The 16,482-nt window shown below is 42.5% G+C and overlaps 1 protein-coding gene across 1 annotated transcript in view; it reads right to left on the bottom strand.

The window, feature by feature from the left end:
- The window catches only part of FBXL7 (F-box and leucine rich repeat protein 7), a 193,916-nt gene extending 177,956 nt beyond the window's left edge, over positions 1–15,960 (bottom strand). The window contains exon 1 of the mRNA XM_074899537.1: positions 15,292–15,960. Coding sequence (XP_074755638.1) covers positions 15,292–15,328 — 37 coding nt within the window. The 5' untranslated portion in view covers positions 15,329–15,960. The remainder of the gene's footprint in view (positions 1–15,291) is intronic.
- Between the last annotated feature and the right edge of the window lie 522 nt (positions 15,961–16,482).

The following is a 16,482-nucleotide window of genomic DNA, read 5'->3' as shown; positions in this document are numbered from 1 at the left end:
AATCGCAGAGGGCTTAAGGTACAGTTGGAAAAAGAGTGCAAAGGTATCACTGAGCAGTGTTGCACAATTAACATCCAGTTTCTGGAGAGTACGCTAAATCAAAACAGATTAGAAATCAATTAAAACACTAAGAATTCTTTGCATTTGCCCTTGAGCTTTCACATTGCTCATCTTCCAACACTGCTACCGGTTATAAAATACAAATATCAAAAGCAGATTTGTCACATAAAACTGAAAATAAAACACAGCACAGTTGTTTAAGTGTGGTCAAGGATTTGTGTGAAAGACTGAGGAACTCCAGAGACACCACGCTCTTCCCCACCCCTCTTCCTTACCTGGGTACATAACACATAATCATCAGCCATCTAGGACTACAGGGCTAGATGACTACATACCAATAGGTGATCTTAATCTATCCTATGCATAAGAAAGAGGTTTTGTATTAGACTGTGTTTGTAACTTCTGGAGAATGCTACCTAACTGGAAGAATTTACCATGTGAGAATGAGCCACCAGACTTAAAGGCTCTCTTCACTGGCTGCCCAACAGTCAAGTGCCACCACTTTCAGGCCTTGGTAAATACAGGATTTGTTCAACTACCAAAGAGAAACAAAAAAAACCCCACCACACCAAAAACAGCAACTTAGAAGAATGAGTTCTACTGATCATACAGGGATTTTGTCTGCACTCCACTTGCTATAAGCCAGTATCCACAGGGTTAAAACAAGACTATGTGAGGATTCTTTTTCTCTCAAGTGCATAGTTAGAGACCTGGCCTTGGCTCAAAAATACCTCCTAAATTTTCAGAATCCTTCACAATTTGTCTTACATTTCCTCAAAACCATGGATAGCTAGCATTAGAAACAAGGCAGTTATCAGTATGACTTAATTCACAAGACAGCTAGGCTCTGTGTCCTACCTACCACATTCCTTTCAGCCAAGTGTCAATACCTCTCTTAGGAAGAAAATTGTGGAAAACACAGGTAGGATTAATTGGTGTTTAAAAGGCACAAACAGACAAAACACACCACCACTAACAGCCAAATCTGCTGCATGAAAGGCTCCTGTGTCTGACTAGGCTTGTTCTGGTTTGGATTCTAATCCTGTGGAAGCCAAACTTCACTTTCTAGGAATGTTTTTGCTCATGTAGGGACTTAATGAAGAAATCCTACACCTCAGTGAAGGACACAGAGAGGAGGCATGAATATATTTTCTATAGAAAATGAGGCTTGGCAAAATGAAAGCAGGAAACCCAAAAAGGAACAGGTCTGCAACATTCACTTGTGTCCAACTTCTGCTGCCAAGATTTCTTCCTGTGCTGAAAAACAATAAGCAATAAGGTGGGTTAATTCCACCTTGTTACCTGACCCACGACTAGAGAAGCGTACAATTTTTAAGATGCTGGACAGTCATTCCAGTTCAGGTCTGAGTCAGAAATACAGTTTGACATACTATGTACTTTCACAGTGAGAGGCAAATGACATCATCACCAATTCTTCAATCAATAAATTTGTGGACAACCAAACAGAAACATTCCCCTTACTCCCAACTCCTGCCCTACTTCTTGATAAGCTGTAAACCTATTCACAGTTGGATAATTTCTCAGATATGAGAAAAGCTCTCTTGTATGCAGTCTCTTGAAACCAGAGTCAAAGTGGGAAAAATTAATAATTGTTTGAGGGAGAGGAAGTCTCACATTCACCTTTGTTTCAGCAGTTCCTGGCAAGAGAAATAAACACCCACAAGCATTCGAGTTTCTCCATAAAGACAACCACGCAGTGCAACAAAAGGTACACCCACGGGGGAATAAAGAGCAATAATTTCCCAAGAGAAATGAAGACATAGGCAAAATATTCTGCTCACGTCTAATGAGTGCCAAAGAAAACTTCATACCGGACTGTGCTGTATAGTCTATACATACAAATGGAAAGAAAATCCGTTTTAAAAAAGTCACCCCTAAAATCTTTTATGTTTTAACATTTTAATTCAGGCACTGTGGATATGGTTCTGATCCCAGTATCTTTCATACACCTGATTATGTCACAGGGAATTTAACCTTCCATCTTGCTAGAAAGATACTCCCTCTCCCACACAGAACAAATGTTCAAGGAATAGATAACGTTAACAGGTGAATTAACCTAAAGGTAGCTTTTTGGTACTAAAACCAAAACATAAATTCCATTGCCATGTAGCAATACCCAAAGACGTGTTGTACATGGGTTTAGTTTTAAATAGAAGATTCTAAACTGAGAAGGATCTACTAGCATTTTAGAACATTTAATATTAACTACATTGTCTGGTAATGATTGTTTCTTCTAAACTTGAATATTAACCTACCTTGCTCTATAATTTAAATGAGGGATTTAAATCCTTTTTGATCCATTTTCTAGGAGAGAAAAAAAAACAAAAAACAAAACAAACGTGATCCTGGGCTAGCTGTTCCTTCTGAAACAAGCAAAAGTCTGTTGAAGAAGCTTTTCATAAAAGCACAGACCATTTATTCTGCCAGAAACAGCAACAAAAAAACAGAACCTGATTCTACCACCACAACTCTTAAGAGGGTTCTTCTATTTTATCTGTTGTCTGCCAAAAGAATGAACAGTCATTGAAAAAGTGAGTTTCTTTATACAGTGGAAATGAAGACTTTTTTTAAGACCTTAATAATACAAGGTAAAAATAAATTATAGCTGAAAAACTCCAAACCAGCTGTAGACACAAGTTTACAGAGACACAACTACTGTAAGACAGCCTTAACACTTGCCAGAACTTGCTACAGTTGAACTGTATTGCTTCTGAAAGCCTGGTAGTACCTTTTGTAAACATAAGTAACCAGTAGAAGTACAGGAGGATCAAGTTCAGGAGACATTTAAACAAACCGGACAGACATAATTCATGAAACCTGATGGAATGCACTTCTGAGGGCCGAGTGATCTGGCAAGGCCATGGCAAGGTCATTCTCAATTATCTTAGAAAGGTCATGGCAATCAGGAGAGGTTCTTGAGGGGTGATTTTTGCTTTCCTCCAGTCTTCAAGAAGGGAAGGGAGGAGAATCTAGGGAGCCACAGGCTGGGCAGCTTCACCTCAAGCCAGGAAAAGTGACAGAGCTTCCTGGAAAATATTTCCAAGCCAAGAAGGTGATCAGGAGTCATTAGTATAGATTTACAAATGGAAGTCATGCCTGATGAATCTGACAGACATCAACAATTAAATGACTGGCTCAGTGGACAAGAGGATACAGAGGATGTGGTTTATCCTGACTTCAGTAAGACTTTCCAACTCTGTTTCCCATAGCATCTTCATAGACAAACTGATGGAGTACAGACTAGCTAAATGGATAGTGAGACAAAGTGAAGACTAACCAACCTGCTGGGCACAAATTGTTGTGATCAGCAGCATGAAGTGCACCCAGAGCCCCGTCACTAGTGGTGACCTGAATGATGGTACAGAGTGCACTCTCAACAAGTTCACAGATGATACAAAACTGGGAGGAGTGACTGACACACCAAGGGGTTGCTGCCACTCAGATGGACTTCAAAAGGGTGACAAGTGGGCCAACAAAGAGTCTCAGGAGGATAGTTCAACAGAAGGAAGTGCAGAGTCCTGCACCTGGGGAGGTATAAGCAGCTGGAACACAGCTTGGCAGAAAAGGATCTGGGAGTTCTGGTAGACATCAAGAACATAAGCCAGCAATGTGCCCTTGCAGCAAAGGCAGCCAACTATACCCCAGCCTGCATCACTGTCAGGAAGCACTGTAGCAGATTGAGAGAGTTGTTTCTTCCCCACTACTCAGCACTGGTGAGGCTAAATCTGGAGTGCTGGGTCCAGGTCTGAGCTCCTCAGTACAAGAGAGACATGGACATACTGGAGAGAGTCCAGTAAAAGGTCATAAAGATGATAAATTGATTATAGCATCTGACACATGAAGAGAGGCTTAGAGAGCTGGGACAGTTTACCCAGGAGAAGAGAGGGCTCAAGGGGTCATCTTATCAATGTGCATAAATACCTGGAGGAAGGAGAGAAGTGAGTAAAAGAAGACAGAACCAGACTCTTTTCAGTGACAGCCAGTGAACAGACAAGAGAGAACGGTCACAAACTGAAATATAAGCACTTTCTTTTAAAGATAATAAAGCACCAAAGCACCCTTTTTTTTTTTCTTTAAATCTACAGGTGACTGAACACTGGATAAGGCTGCCCAGGGATGTTGTAACGTTGGAGTTGCTCAAAAATTTGACTGTACGTGGTTCTGGACAACTTGCTCCAGTTGTCTCTGTTTTGAGCAGTGAGTTGGATTAGACATCTCCAGAGATGTCACTTCCAATCTGTAAACTTCAGGCTCTAAAGTAGAAATCAAGATATAGCCAGGAGTTGATTGGAAAATATCCTAATGTAATTTTACTGCCTGTACTGTTCTCCACTCGCAGTCTGGTATTGCAGAACAAGAGAGCAATTCCTCAGCAAGAAGCTCTACAGTAAGAGCACCTATGTTCTCAAACCCCGCTTAAAACAGATGAGGGCCTTCAAGCTTGTTGGCTATGAAATAATACAATCAAACATGAACTCAAGGAGGAAGGTCAGCTACTAGATCTTCTTGACATACAAGAGCATATTGTTAGTTTCAACTTAATGCTAGCATGGCTAACTGGAACTGAAATCCTTCTCTCTGAGGTTTTTATTTATACCTCTTTTAGTAAATCCTAAGGTTCCAAAAATTCTAAAAGCATGTGTTGTAGCAGTATAATATCAACAATTTTCACCACATATTTCAGCAATAGCTTATTGTTTCCATCATCTTAGTTTAAAAAAAAAAAGTTATGTTGATGCCACAAGCAACTTTCTTATAAACTGTCAGAGAAAAGGCAAATGGAATATGGAGAACAGAAATACATTTCACTAGGTACTACAGAAAAGATGATCTGTTCATTACTTCTGTTGGTGACCAGCTATTGTCTTTTGTCTTGCACTCCAGCAGGGCGCTAGATCAAGTACTAACATCGTTGTGTCAGTGACAAAACAACATTTGTCATGGTAAGAGTCATGACCACAGTAAGAAACTCTCAAACACATGTGCTTGCTGTTCATCAGTTCCCACAATAGCTTTACTATCCCTCAATGATAGAATTTAAATGAAATACTAATTCTTTAAGTAATTATTGCACAATTTAAGAAAAAAACCTCCAAGTTCCTCTATCCCATGCAGCCACACTTACACAGAAAGAGGACTGTGTGCAATCTAGTAACAAAGTAGTATCAGAGCCTTAAATAGATGGCCTGCTTCTCTATAATGCGTGAAGTCATACAAGCAATGAAAGTCTGGACTCCCCATGAACTGACAAGATTACACTTGTAATGTGACAACTATGCTTGATCCAAATTCTCCTTTCACTGTCAAACAAGCCTGTGTGACTCTTGATCTTCCTAGTTAACTATCATTGACATTATGCCAATGTTTCTGGCTTCTCCTTTTTCTTTTCTTTCTTAAAACAAACAACAACAAAAGACATCTGACCTCATAACTGTTCCTTTTATAATATCATCTGCAAATCTCATTAGTGTCTTTACTGGAACAAATAATGAAATTGAATATGATAATTTTTAAAATAGATTCACTGTAAAGAGTATTAGAACACATTCCTCCAAGTTAGTGTGCTGTTTGAGAAGACTTCAATATAAATAGCTATTATAGACATTTGTAAACAAAACCCTGAGAAAGAAGCATCACATGATTTAAAATGTTGATATGACAAATTTATGTGTTGTAGACAGGAATTTCCTGATTCAAAACACGGGCATGAAAGAAAACTTCCTGTTTCTCTCTTTACACCAAGAAGGATCTTTGGAAGAGTTTACCACCACAGCCTGACTGGAATACGTTGCTCCAGGTTAAGTACTGTACTGCCATGCACACTACTAAAGCAAGGATACGATTGCAATGTAAGTCTAACTACACGACTCCTCAGCCCAAGAGAGTCACTATCCCACCTGTTTCTGAATGCAAGTTGCTGTATCTGTTCATCTCTCAATTCTGAAAACAGACGTGTTAGAAAACAAACCCTTCCCATTGAGCAAAGGTGCATTAAAATTAGAGCAATAACTGATATGCCACTATAGATTCCTGTTTAAAATCCCATGCACATAAATGAAGACTGAGATTCATTTTCAAACAGTGCTGTTGAGCACAGGAAGGAAAGAGATTCCCAATGCCATGAAGATCCCTACAGTAATTACTCAGTTCAGATACAAAAACGTGCGTTAAACATCCATTTGCTTGAACAAGTAGCCTTACAACAAGGGTTTCAACTTGGTAGGGATGAGGAAATATATATAGGAAAAAAAAAAAAAGCACCCAGCAATTTTTTCTCCATTTACTTGTTTAAGGCAGAGATCACAAAAACGTATAGGGTGAAGAGAGCTACTTTGCCAAGAAATAACTTTTGTTGAGCTTGGATACTCGTACAAAGTTGAAGCCTTTTCCTTAAATATCTGTTCAAACACAGCCAACTCAAGCCTTTCCTTTAAGGCAGTACTTGAAACTGTTTGTGCATATTATCACAGAATAGTTTGGGTTGAAAGGGACCTTTAAAGGTCACCTAGTCCAAGTCCCTTACAAGTAGGGACATCTTCAACTAGATCAGGTTTCTCAGAGCCCTGTCCAATCTGACCTTGAATAGATCCAGGGTTAAGATCTCTTATCACCTCTCTGGGATATTCCAGGTTCTCCTACAGTTCATTCTGTGTAACACAACCACAACAGCACTTGTTCACATCTCCATATGGAGGATATACGAAAGCATTTCTCTGATACAGCACAATTTAGTTCTGTTTGTTTCTGGTTTAGAGCTTCTTGGATTAAAGACCCTTACTCTGGTCAGTGTGCAGACCTTACTACTTTCTTGAGAAGAATGGCCATGGTCCCTGATGACTTCTTCTGTATGGAGAGACATCTACGGATACAGACACCACAGTGGCAAGCATGTAAGATGTGCAGTCTAGGATAACAGGGACTTCTTTAACAATCTACAGCATACCATCAAGATGATAGCACCTCCTCTAAGGACCCCTCACATAAAACTGTCCTTAACATGATGTCTCTGCTAAAAGGTGCACAGGTAGACTTGGAACGAAAGTGAGTGGTACAATCAGATGGAACTAATAGCTTTTCCCCGAGGTCAACTACAACAATACTACTAATACTCAACCTAAATGCTACTTGAGTAACAAAGTCTCTCAGCATGCATATCCAACCACAAGTTGCATATCTGTATTCCTAGAAAATGCTGCATATTTCTTTTCCTTATGAGCAAGGAACAGATTCTACAGAGAGTCCACCATCCATTTTTCAAGTTTTGAAGGTTTTTACTCCTTAATAAAATATCTGCCCTAATTTAGCAAAGCACACATCCTGTGTTAAAGGATACAGACATAGTTGTCTTCAAAATAAAGAACAGAAATAAACCATTTTTGCACTGCAGCTTTCAAATGCCATCACTGTCTGCTGCCAATCACTTTCCTAACACAAACAAGACTCACAAAGAAGCAAACCAACACCTAGTTCAAAATTACTTGCAGAAGTGAAGAATCTAGGAGTAGCCAAAGGAAATGAAAATGCCAGAAAACCAAGTTCTCTGAGGAGATGTTTGGACTAGCAGTTTAGACTTAAAACTGGTAGCCAATCCTGACTACATGTTGATGTTTTTCCACAAGCAACTATAGACTATCAACTTCAGCTTGGATTTTATGAATCTAGCTTGGTGCAATGTATTTCTTCCAAGAAAACAAAAATACCATTTCAGTTTAGGAAAGTTACCAAAGCAATCTCATTTCCTTCCCTGCCCACAGGGAGCAAGTAAAATAAGGACTAGGATGTGCAAGTCCTAAATTCCTACTACCTTAGCTGAGAGGGGTGAGCTAGAAGCTTTCCATGTTGTATCACCAGCATCAAAGTTTATTCAGGCCTCTGACTGGCATCCAATTAATGATTTTTTTTTAATTAAATTGTACAAAAGAAAGAACATCCAGTTACTTTCGCACTGGGCTGAAGCAACCACCCCAAGACAAAGATAATTCCCTAGAGTAGAGTTAGTTAACTCATACTTGTTAACAACGCAACAATAAAATAAAAAGACCCTACCTTCCCCCAGAAGCATTTTAGGAAATGAGTAACATTTATGAAATAACATGGATGTGAGCCATTAAGTTACTTTCTAGAAAGCTACAGATAACATTAACAAACTTTTGAAGCCTAAATCTACCCCACCCCCCCCATGTTACTTTGTATGTGTATATATAAACATACATGCCTGAGTACACACACAGGCAGTTTTGGGGTTTTGGGTTTGTTTTTTTTTTTAAAAAAGAAAGAAAATACTGTATCATATGAAACTGAAAGCAGCACAGCAGCACAGTTAAATGCTGTATCTGACCCTCCTCCTGTTCTTGACATGTGATCTGGACAACAAGCAGCAACATAAGCACTGAGCTTAGAGTCAATTTACTTTTTGGAGACAAACTGAGTAAACATACACACAACCCTTTTGCATTGCTCAGCTGAAACTTAGATTTTAAAAAAAAAAAAGAATGTCATAAGCAGCATTTGTGAAAGTTACTTTTGATTAGCAGCAGTTGGCTACTGTCAGAGGGCAAATTCACTTTCAAAATCAACATTGCTTGAAGGATTGACATTTTGAATGTTGCTTTCTTCCCAGTCCAAATCTTGTTGCTCCTGACTCTCTGAACAGCACCACAAAGCAGAACACAATTATGTAAGTAAGCACAACACAAAAAGTGCTATTGAGCAGCACCATAATACTTAAGAGTAGTTCTATGGAGAGTGTTAAGTTTCAATTGCAGTAATTACACAGTGGGAGGTGTGTAAGAGAATCATAGAATGGTAGGGGACCTTAAAGACCATCTAGTTCCAACCCCCCTGCCATGGGCAGAGACACCTTCCACTGGATCAGGTTGCTCAAAGCCCCGTCCAACCTGGCCTGGAACACTGCCAGGGAGGGGGCAGCCACAGCTTCTCTGGGCAACCTGTTCCAGTGTCTCACCACCATCACAGTAAAGAATTTCTACCTTAGATCTAATTTAAGTCTACACTCTTTCAGTTTAAAACTGTCACCCCTTATCCTATCACTACACTCCCTGATCAAGAGTCCCTCCCCATCTTTCCTGTAGCCCCCTTTAAGTACTGGAAGGCCACTATAAGGTCTCCCCAGAGCCTTCTCTTCTCCAGGCTGAACAACTCCAACTTTCTCAGCCTGTCCTCATAAGAATGCTCCAGCCTTCAGTCATCTTTGTGGCCCTCCCCTGGACTTGCTTGAGCAGGTCCATGTCCTTATATTGGGGGCCCCAGAGCTGGACTCCAGGTGGGATCTCATGAGAGCAGAGGAGAAGGGGAGAATCACCTCTCAACCTGGTGACTACCCTTCTCTTGATGTAGTCCAGGGTATGGTTGGTTTTCTGGGCTGTGGGTGCACATTGCTGGCTCACAGTCAGTTTTCCATACACCATTACCCCCAAGTCCTTCTCTGCAGGGCTGCTCTCAATCCACTCATTGCCCAGCCTGTATTTGTGCTTGGGATTGCCTTGACCCAACTGCAGGACCTTGCACTTGGCCTTGTTGAACTTCAAGAGGTTTACACATGCCCACCTCTCAAGGTCCCTCTGAATGACATCCAGCTAAACTAGGGAAAGAGGTAAAAAATTTAAAAAAAAATTTAAAAAAGACTTCTCCAAGAACAGCAAGACATATTATCTTAACAGATCGCCTGGGAAAGGATCAGAACAGGCACAGACAGCAGTAAAAACTATACACTAAACTTCACATTTAACACATCAGATAGTAACATGTAAATACAACTCAGACATCAAAACAAAGTGGGAATAAACTGAACAGCCTGAGAGCCTATAAGCCATTTAGCACCTAACTTGATGAGACACTTCAGTTGATTCTAGGAATCTTGCAGGGCAGAACAGAAAAAAAAAACCCAAACAAAAAAAAAAAAATCCAACACAGAATCAAAGACTGCCCAGGCTTATAAAGATGTAGCACGTAGAGAAGACATCCCCCACTTCCTTCCTCCAGGGTATCACAATTTTGTATTTACGTAATTCAATAAAAGCTAATTTAGTGTCTTCCCATTCCCTTACACTCATTAAGATAGCCTATGAGGCTCCACAGATTCTAACCACCAGTATAAGCCATTGACAAGCTATTCTGATTTGATTTTTTAAACTAAATAACTTACCCATCTCTAATACTTTTTCTGTAGTGCAAGACCACTACATTATACTGCTTTTCACACCTGACATAAGCACTGCTTGGGAGGTTAATCCACCAGTGCTTTGCAGGGAAACAAATCCTAACAGATGCAAAATCAGTAGGTCCTGAACTAACACAACTTTTGGAGTCAAAAGATTTCCATACACAATGTCTGATGCATCAGAACATTTGCCATCAGTAGATGAACAGAGATCTAGTTTGAAATCAATGGTGGCATTCACAAGGAGCTAATGTGTCCAACAGCAACTTCAAGACAGAGGACACAAGTATGAAATCTTAGGTCTGTAAAGCAGACCTTGACCATTTCCCCTAAGAAAGGGATTTAGGAGAGTAACCTATTCCAGAATGAACACAGACTGACCTATTTCACCACAGTGCTACATAGTGGCAATCAGCTACCGTATACCATCATCATACTTAAAGTCACCTTTGTGAACCATGTTGCCTGTGCTTTGTGGCAACTGTATCCCATGACATAGGCAGGCTTCTGCACTGACATTAGCAAGGACACTTGGATTTACACAGGAATTCTTCCTCCAAGTGGTTTGTGAACAGAAAATGCCACAGATAAAAATCTGGAGAAGGAAAATTTTTCAAAACCAGAGCTGAGTTAAAAGTTATTCCCAAATAGTTTCCATTTAAGTCTTCCAAATCAAATATTCAAATTCAGAAAGAAAAAAAAAATAGTTTGTCAGCAAGGTTATGATTTGGAAAGGATTGCGATTTCCTTGCCTAGGCTGCTGCCATTTCATCTGTTTCTTCCTTGCCATCCTCTGTTCTCCACAGCACCAGGCTCCTGTGTATATCAAGTCTTTCATGATACATTTTAGCTGATCAACCAGAGCTGCTGCATGCTGTCACCAAGCCTCTCTAGACCAGCTTCTGGAAGAAGGTGATGCAAGGAGATATCCAAAGGAAGTTTTATCAACAACTGCGGCAATCTGAATAGTTGACTCTTTAAAAAGACATCCCTTAATAAGGCCTGAACACTGGTGTTGTTAAAATGTTGTACCGTTATTTAGTTGCTCTCAAATTTGATGGTTCTCCAGTCTCATAAGGTAATAAAGAAGTCACTCGGGAAGAGTACAAGTGTTGAAAAGGTACGGTTATTTTGCAAAGCAGCCATTCCACCTCAGTGCCACAGCTTTCTTTTCTATGTAAGAACACAGATTGCTCCTCCAGCTCATGTCACAGCACCAATTTCCTTATAAAACAGAAGCCTGTGATTTTGAAGTCCTCCCCTTGTGGATGCAAAGTTGCCTCAGGTGGTAAGAGGGACAGCATTCAGTCACCTTTCCCCAGAGAAAGCAGGGAGATGTAAGTTGTTCCCCCCTCCAACAGCAGGCTTCATAGCCAGTACCCACCTAGCCTTGTGCCCAGCACACATACGGTTACTCTGCACTGAACTATTATTATAGAAGCAGTGTGCAAAGTAGGAACAGCAACTGCCTAGGCGTCTAATCAACTCAGCAATACTTAAGGGGTGATATACTTCAGCTGAGCCTCCTCATCTGTGACAGTGATTCATGTCTTTTGTCAGCTGCAATTCTCTTCAGCAATACCTTTTAATAAAGGTCCTTGAATAAAAAAGAAAAAAAAAGGTTTTGATACCTTCTACAACAGGCTGCTCCTTCTGCTATCAGACATGATGTAGGCATGACTATGACTCCTCTTATTTAAAAACCAAATCAATGACAGAAAGGTGAATGATTTATCCCTAAAGCAGGAAAGTGAAGGACAATAAGCACTCTTGCAGAGGTAACTGACAATACATTTCCACTGCATAGGTGCTGGCCTTACAAGAACTGCTCCATGATCAAATGGATTTCTTGCTCCAGTAATCTATTAGCTTCAGTCATGCTATTCAAACATGACTGCTGGAACACATTCAGAAAGATTAACTTCAGCTTTAACATGTCAGTCAGGATCTAATGCACACTATGATATGCCTATGCCTGAAATCTCAAGCTCCCTATTTTTCTAGGTAAACAAGCTTTCAGAAACCATCTCCCTTATAGAAACATTTTAAAAGGCCAAATGAAAACTAGGAAAATAAACTTGTATTCAATAATCTACTTCTAAAAAGAGGTAAATTCTTGTAAATTTGGTATAATATTTTTAATTTTTTGTAATGAGTGTTGTGTTCATATTCCATCTTCATGGCATATTTCAGAGAAGCAATTTTATTCACATGTAAGCTTCATTTTGAGCAAGTTTTAGGCTATCTTAGAAAACCCAACTTATGGAAAATAGATATACTCATTAAAGTTGTCAGGAATTATTCACCAGGCTCTGTAAACAAACTAATTTAGACATCTCAAACATCCAGCTCTCCTGTCCATCTTGTCATTACAATTGTACCTTTCAATAAAATTCTATTCAATAAAACCTTGGAGAAGCAATAAATTAATAAAAAGGGTAGTATGGTGTAGTTTATGCTATTAGTTACAAATGGTTAGGACACCTGCCTGAAATAGTTACATACACAGTGTATATGTGAATTTCAAAAAAATTATCTAGTACTAATAAATGTAACAATGTAACAATCCATGCAAAATGTAATTTCCTATTAATAAAGGTTATGTAGTGTGTTAGAAGCGGTATCTTGAGCAGGAGTTATTCTTGCCCTAACGTATCTCTTCAGCTTTGAGATGAGAAGCAATTCAGGCAAATTCCTGAGGTTCCACAGCTTCACAGCAGATGGGAAGACTGTGTGAAAAACAACAGCCATTTTAAAAATAATTTGCATTGTCTTTCTGAAATCCTACCTAAGATACTAGCAAGCGGCAAATGAGAAAGCAGCATTCAAGAAGTTCAGCAAACAATGGTACTTTTCTCCACCCCTAAAATGGCCTATTGTACACAGTGCAACATCAGTCTACAAAGCCAACTATCCCAAAAACTATGTACCGCATACCTAACGACCTATGCCACTCTATGAACTTCAAGCCAGATATTCAGGTTGCTCTTAAAGCACACGGCCATTGAATGTTTCCTCTGAGTGCTACCCCTACACCCAGGACCATAATCACATTCTATTAAAAAGCAACTTTTTATGGTAATTACCTGTTCAATTGTCAACGGCACCAAAAGACCCGGCGGCTTATGAAAAAGAACTCCCTTTATCAGATTTAGAATTGCTCTCCTCTGCATCACCCAGAAAGAAAGTAGCAAACATAAGCTTCTCTAAGTTTCACAGTAATTGATGATGCATAGAAGCTGCCAGGAAACGCAGATCGACGAGTATACTAACAATGCATGGAACGAGTTACCTAAGTTGAAAGATCAAAGTTTTGGCCATGACATTTGGGGATTTTTTTAAAGTTTATTTTTAAACCAGTATTCTACCTATTTCTTAAACAGGTAATGGTCTCTACTGCAAAGATTAATTTACCACGTGTAGCCTGCATTCCCAGCACCCAACCTCCCATCTGAATGGAAGGAAGAAGTGAATTAATTATGAATATCCTAGTTTCACCAATCCTCCTCTTCCTCACAGTTCCTATCAGGTAGTGCTGGAACAGTAGATCTCCCCTCCACTTCACCAAGGACTGCAGAAGACTCAGTGTCCATCCCATTCCTTCCCCAAAATTGTACATTAATTGAAGCAAGCATTCCTCTGAACTCACAGGAAAGCTCGGGGGTGCAGTCATGCCTTCTTATCATCGAGCTAAACACCCCTCAGCACCGTGCTTTTTTGCAAGCGACCAGAACTATCAACATTGACCCTGTCAACTCTGGGAACAAACTTTCAGGAAACTTTCAAACTTTTCCTTTCAGGGGAAATCCAAGGAAGCTTTGATTGCAACTTCCAGGTTCACCCCATTTACGCAGAAGTTATTCTAGTGACAGTATCAACAACAGCGAGAATACTTCTAGCTTAAAGCTTCTGACTTCAAGTCTTCCGAAAGCAGAGCTCATTTGGCAATAAGTGAAAGGAACTGCAGGATCTCTTTGAGAAGTGGTGTTTTTCCCCCTTTCCTTTTGACAATCTTCATGCATATTTTGGATGTGAGAGAGGTGTATTCTTTGGCAGTTGCCTTCTGAACTCCCAAAGAATCGAGCAGACCCACAGGACCATCTCTCTTGCTCCACCCACAGACCCTCAACAACAACAAAAACGGGGGAGATATAGCGATCTTATACGGTTGCCCAGTACTATGAGAGGAAGGCACGTATCCTATACAGTTGCATAAAGACTGTAAAGGCAACACATATACAAGCAGCTAAAAGTAAAAGAAAGCTTACAACTAGCTGGCAGGAAGACAAACTTTCTGTACTTGCCATTGGTTTGCCTGACACCAGCTGACTGTTCCAGTAGTCCTCCACACCAGCAGCAAAGCAGCTGAAATTCATCCCTGATGCAACTCCAGCGAGACTAATAGGTTTCCACAAGAATGAATCAGGCCCTGTATATCTAAAACCAAACCCACTAAAGTTTCACTCAAGCGAAATTGCAGGAGTACAATCTATGGATAACAGCTGGAGAACATTAACTCTCCCCTCCTTTCCTGGGGTTAATTTTTTTTTTTTCTTTTTCTGTTCAGACAGGAAGCAGTCATATACCATACTGCATAATATAGGGAGCTCAGGATAGGGAGACAAGTAGAAAAAGATTACAAAGAACGCTCTAAAAGTTTTTTAGCAAAGTTATGCTGCCGTAACCCCTGAGCTGCCCCCAACGTTTGAAGCCACGCCGCTGCCTCTACATCATGACTTGAGACAGCAGTTACCACCCACTTATTAAGAAAGAAAAAAAAAAAAAAAAAACAAAAAAAAAAAACCACACACACAAAAAAACCACACCACAACGACATAATTGAGGGTATTTTAAAGGTCTCAGCGCAGCAGGAGCCCGAGGGCCGTGTCCTGTTTCCCAGCGGGGGTCACCCCGGCCCGGGGAGGGGCGGGCGGGAGGCGCCGCGGCGCCTCTCGCCCGCCCGCCCCTCCCCGGGCCAGGGTGACCCCCGCCGCTACCTCAGCACCCCTCTTCTCCCCCTCTCGACTCACCCTCGCTGCCGTACTGCTTGCCATTGTTCGCGCCCATCCTGCCGGCTTCATGCTCGCCGCCGCCTCCTCCCGCCGCCGCCGCGCAGCATCTCTACCGCGGGACGCCGAGCGACCGCGGGTGATGATGATGATGAAGCGGAGCCGGGGTGCGGTGAGGGGTGGGAAGGAGATACACCCCTCCACACCCCCCTCCCCGAAGAGGTTTCACGGCGACATGTCCAAAGAAGCCTCGCAACTTCCTCTGCTTCTTCTCGGGTGGCCGATACCCTCCCTTCCCCCCTCAAAAAAAAAAAAAAAAAAAAAAAATAGAGAGAGAGGGAAAGAATAAGAAATGGGATGTATTGGGACGCCTTCCCCGCCCCGGTTTCCAGCCGGGGTGTCAGGGCAGGGGAGGAGGCTCCAGTTATAATCCACAAGCAGGACGGGCGGGACGGCCCCCGGGCACAGGCTCCGCGGCCGGCGCGGGGGCTCCTCCGGTCCTTCAGCGCCGCTGCGCCTTCCTCCTCCTCCTCGCAGCCCCACTACTGCCGCCGCCTCCCCTGGGAAGCCGCCGCCAGCCACTTGTTGCCCGGGGAAGGAGGAAGGGGAGAGCCGCCGCCACCGACTTTTTGTTAGCGGCAGGCGCCTCCTCCCGGCGCCCAGCACCGCTGGGCCGGGAGGAGGGATGAAGGGAGGAGGGAGGGAGGGCTGGAGATCCGACAGCCGGCCCCGGCCTTTAAAGACACAGCGCCCGCCCCGGCGGCTCCCCCTCGCCCCTCGCCTCCGCTGGTGTCGCCCCCCGGCGCGGCGGTGCCCCAGCGCAGCGCCCCGGGGCCGCCCAGCCCGGCCGCCCTCCTCCTGGCCGGCCTCTGCCCCAGCCCCGCCGCCCCCCGGCCCTCCCCAGCTCCCGGCGGCCGGGCCCCGCTGCCGGGCCCGCCCCGGGCTGCCCGGCCGAGCCCCGGAGGCCGCCGCGAAGGCAGCGGGCGCTGCGGAGGGAAGGTCCTCGCTGCCCGCAAGGAGCATCCAGGGCGGGACTGGGAGGTGTTTGCCCGGGTGTCGTTCCCCTGGTCGGGCACCTTCGTGGCACCCTCCAACCGTGAGCAGTTTTCAGAAGTTGCCAGCAAGTCACCGCGTGTACGAGGAAGCCACGCAGGCGGTCTGTTGGCCGGTTGTTCCCCTCTTCTCTGGAGCTTGAGCTGTTTGCTGCTTTGC

This window comes from Athene noctua, chromosome 2 (assembly GCF_965140245.1).
Source record: "Athene noctua chromosome 2, bAthNoc1.hap1.1, whole genome shotgun sequence".
Taxonomy (NCBI): domain Eukaryota; kingdom Metazoa; phylum Chordata; class Aves; order Strigiformes; family Strigidae; genus Athene; species Athene noctua.
This window is presented reverse-complemented; position numbering and strand designations above follow the sequence as displayed.